This window comes from Camelus bactrianus, chromosome 4 (assembly GCF_048773025.1).
Source record: "Camelus bactrianus isolate YW-2024 breed Bactrian camel chromosome 4, ASM4877302v1, whole genome shotgun sequence".
Lineage (NCBI taxonomy): Eukaryota > Metazoa > Chordata > Mammalia > Artiodactyla > Camelidae > Camelus > Camelus bactrianus.
The window spans coordinates 72,389,891-72,393,711 of record NC_133542.1 but is presented as its reverse complement, the minus strand read 5'-3'; the positions used below and the strand labels follow the sequence as shown (position 1 = coordinate 72,393,711).

At 46.1% G+C, this 3,821-nt stretch overlaps 1 protein-coding gene across 11 annotated transcripts in view; it reads left to right on the top strand.

The window, feature by feature from the left end:
• The first annotated feature begins 3,520 nt into the window (after positions 1-3,520).
• FNBP1 (formin binding protein 1) overlaps positions 3,521-3,821 on the top strand; it is a 122,359-nt gene continuing 122,058 nt past the window's right edge. For 3 of the 11 annotated variants that reach the window (XM_045506847.2, XM_045506849.2, XM_045506845.2), the window contains exon 1: positions 3,521-3,815. In XM_045506847.2, the coding sequence (XP_045362803.2) occupies positions 3,792-3,815 (24 nt within the window). In that variant the 5' untranslated portion in view covers positions 3,521-3,791. The remainder of the gene's footprint in view (positions 3,816-3,821) is intronic. The other 8 variants (XM_045506852.2, XM_010970271.3, XM_045506846.2 and 5 more) reach the window with 4 other exon arrangements.

Sequence of the window (3,821 nt, the reverse complement as noted above, 5' to 3'; positions counted from 1 at the left end):
ATGAGGACCTGAATTCAATCCCCAGTACATCCGTTAAAAAAAAAAATTAATTTCTATAAACACAGTATAGGGAACTAGAAGTCAACTGGACTCTGGCAATACTTTCAGAAGTCAAATGTCACTTTCATTCTTTGACTTGAAACATCATTTCTTGGGGCATGGGGGAAGCCCACAGCCTCTCCTTGCAGAGAGTGATCATGGAAAATCTAGGCCCTGACACATCTTGAGTCCTGCTGGTTGGAGAAAAACTTCAAATTCACTTAAGTTTGGTGGCACAGAGTGTAACTTGCTCAGCCAAAGGACAGCTGGTTTTTCCTGATTTTATGCACATCTTTGTAGACTTTCAGGGGAATTCCATTATCAGATACAAAAATCGGCTGCAGGGTTGCAGTGTTAAGATTCTACTCACCACAGAGTTCCTACTTTTATCTCACTCCAACTTTTTCCACTCGACTGCTCTCTTGGGTCTTTAGTAAGCAGTTTGAATACTAAACAAATGGAGTAATTTAAGCTAGAAACTGATGGAACTATTTTAAACAAAAAAAAAAATCCTGAGAATTTCATTAGGAAGAGTACTTCATCAATAGACAACTAATCAATTGTAGTTTCGACAATCTGTCTTTTAAGCATCAGAAGTGCTTAAAGGATTGCTTTACTTGACAGAGGAAATAAAAATCCTGCAAACAAGAGGAAATGAAACGGAACCAATACGTGTGCGCTTATATGTTAAGCATTTTACGTGTACTCTTTTCTTTTAATCTTTGCAGTGACCTTTGAAACAAAGTAGCTTTATTCCCATTTTATGGAGGAGGAAACTGAGGCTTAGAGAAGGAAAATAATTCAACCAAAGCTCTAGAACTTTCTGTGCTGGGCTCTCCAATCCAGCTAACACCATAGCCTGTGCTTACGGCCATCTCCCTTCTTTTGGCCTCACAACAACCTGTGAGGTCCCTGTTTTAACTAAAGCTCAGAGAGTTTAAGTAACTTGCTGAAGGCCACACCCCTAATAAGTAGTGGAACTAGGTGCCCAACTGAATAATTACAAAACCTAGCTCCTTTAAAATAGACTAGATAGAAATATCTATATACCCAAGCCCCTGAATTAGATATTTATTCATTGCAAGCAGCATTAGAATTGCCCTAAGCCCCTGATAGATTTGTTTACCTCTAACTACACGGCAACTAGATGGGTCTCTATTTGTCTAGATACCTTATTTCAGTGCTAATAATATCCACATGATCAGATTACTCAGTGGAAATTTATATAGTCACCCGCCAAGATCATAGCTTTGTAAATTAGTGTTCTCTAGATGTTACTGAAAGGTAAAACAGGTATACATAACCCAGACTGATCTAGGAAATTCAGCATTTACACAGACAGGGCTTACAATACCTCTAGTGAAAATTGATTCCTAAGTAGGTCAGTCACAATAATTGGTTAATAGAATTTCGTGCCTTAAAAATCACTCCCTTTTACTGTAAGGGAAACTGAAGTGAATTTAGTTCTTCCTAAAAATATGGTGCTTTACTTATTTTATCTTTTTCTCTGCCTGGCTTATTTCTCTTTATCCTGAATCCTGTTTGTTTCTATTGCTTTTAAGATTGGTGGTGTCTAGGGGAGGGTGTAGCTCAGTGGTAGAGTGTGTGCTTAGCATGCACAGGGTCCTGGGTTCAATCCCTCCATTAAAAAAAAGAAAGAAAGAAAGAAATCTAATTACCTCCCCCCTCCCTTCAAAAATAAATTTAAAAAGACCAATGGTGTCTTTTATTTTTTGGCGATTCTAACACTTTCAAATCTTTTCCAGTTACTACCAAACTTAATGAAGTTGGACATATTCGTAGTGTGGCCTAATTAACTTGGTTCTACTGCTGTGGCTTTTAATGGGTTCCTATAACTATTTCCTGCTTACTCTTCTTAAAAGGTTTCCTTTTAATGTGGTCTCTCTCTCTCTTTTTTTTTTTTTTCCTGCTGTCCCTTCCTCTTTTTCCCCTCTTCTTTCCCATCTCTGGAGCAGCAGGTTGTTTTTCCTCCTGATTAGCATCTTTTCACAAGTAGTCACTCTGTTTTTGTCTCCAAGAAGGCAGTCAAGATTAGATAACTGTATTTGAAAAAATATTCCAGCCTTGGCAGGAAGGGAAATTGAGGTGATTACTGAGCAAGGTCTTGTTAGATAACCTGCATTTCACTTACCCGTTCCAAATAGCAAACTAAACTGTACAGTATTCATTGAGTTTCTAATCCCTGCAACTCTGAGAACAAGATATTTAAACACACACTAAAAACGAGGGGAACTTGTAACTGAAAAAAGACAGATCAAAACAATCTGACAGTTTAAACTTGTAATTCTGTCCAACAGAGGAAGTAGACTTGGTTTATCTGCAAGAGGTAAAAACCACCCTTGCTCCACCCTTTCAGGGAGAATGATAAGCGGGCTGAGACCGACAGTGGTGGGATTGGAGAGACGCATCACTGTGAAATATTTCTAAAAGGCGGCTCATTTTAGGAGTCCAGTTACTCCGAAAAGTCTGGAAGGAAGAAAAGTTGGGGAGATAGGGCCTAGTTATTCAGAGGAAGGGGTTGGAACTCAAACAGTTCTCTGCAGCTTGGCAGGAATGTTATTTGTGAAGACCTTCAGAATACAGAGAAAGGGAATCAGTATCTACTCAAAAATTGCTCTCAGTTTACCAACCAACGGCCAGGACACAGGTGCTCATTTCCTTGGCCTCACCACCGAACGGTGAGATGGATACGTTATTACCTTCATTTGGCAGGCGAGGGCTCAGAGCTTTGAGAGGTGGAGGCACTGTCCGAGGCCACCCAGCTATTAGGGGCGGGAGGCTGGATTGGAACCAAATACGTTATCTGTGGATCCAGAGCTTTTGCTTTTACCGGCAATGTGATTTCACGTCTGAGAGTTTCTTGGCCCAACAAGTTGGAAATCACTGGTTTCAAAGATTAGAAATCACTGGTTGTGCGCCCCTGGGTTCCTTCCCCAGCCACTCTAAGCTGTTTGGTCTCTCTGCCTCGACGTCCCTATCTGTCCTGTACACAGACATCACCGTACTAGGCCCACTCCCACCGCTCAAGGCTGCAAGGCTCCCCGGGCGGTGGGGAAAGACTATCCCCAGCGAACTCTGATCGTTGTGAACGGCTGCCAGGGAAAAGTATCGTCCTTGAATTCAAAGAGGCGCTCGGTGCAGGCGAGCAACCTCAGCCTCGGCAGAGCCCCCGTAATGACAGGGGCCGGTTACGTTCAAAGGCGAGTGGTTGTCCAAAGAGTAGAGAGTGTGGTTGCTAACAAGTAATAAAAAAAAAAAATCGGCGGGGGCCCGGGGTTTCCCGGCCCCGGCAGTCCTCCCGCCTCCCCTCGAGTCCTTCCGGACCCTCGAGCCGCGGGGGCGGGGCCGAGGGCGCCTGGGGGAGTTTGGGCCGGGGGCGGGGGCGGGGCGCGCGCGTGCGCGAGCTGTCAGGCCGGGCCCGCCCCTGGCGCGCAGCCCCGCCCCCGGCCGCCCCTCCCTCCCTTCCCCCTCCCTGTGCTCTCAGGGTGTGGGGCGGGAGGGCGCTGCGGCGACCGCGGCTGCTTCCTCGGGCCATTTTGCTGAGGAGCGACGAGGAGGAGGAGCAGCTAAGGAGACCCAAGGCGAGAAGCTGCGAGGCCGGGGGAGGCGGCGGCCGCGCCGGCACGGGCTTTCCTCGACCTCGGGGATCTTGAGGGGCGAAGGGATCACCGGGGAGGGGGACCGGAGAGCAGCGCTTGCTGCGCGGCGCGCCCCTTCCCGCCCCCTGCACCATGAGCTGGGGCACAGAGCTCTGGGTGAGT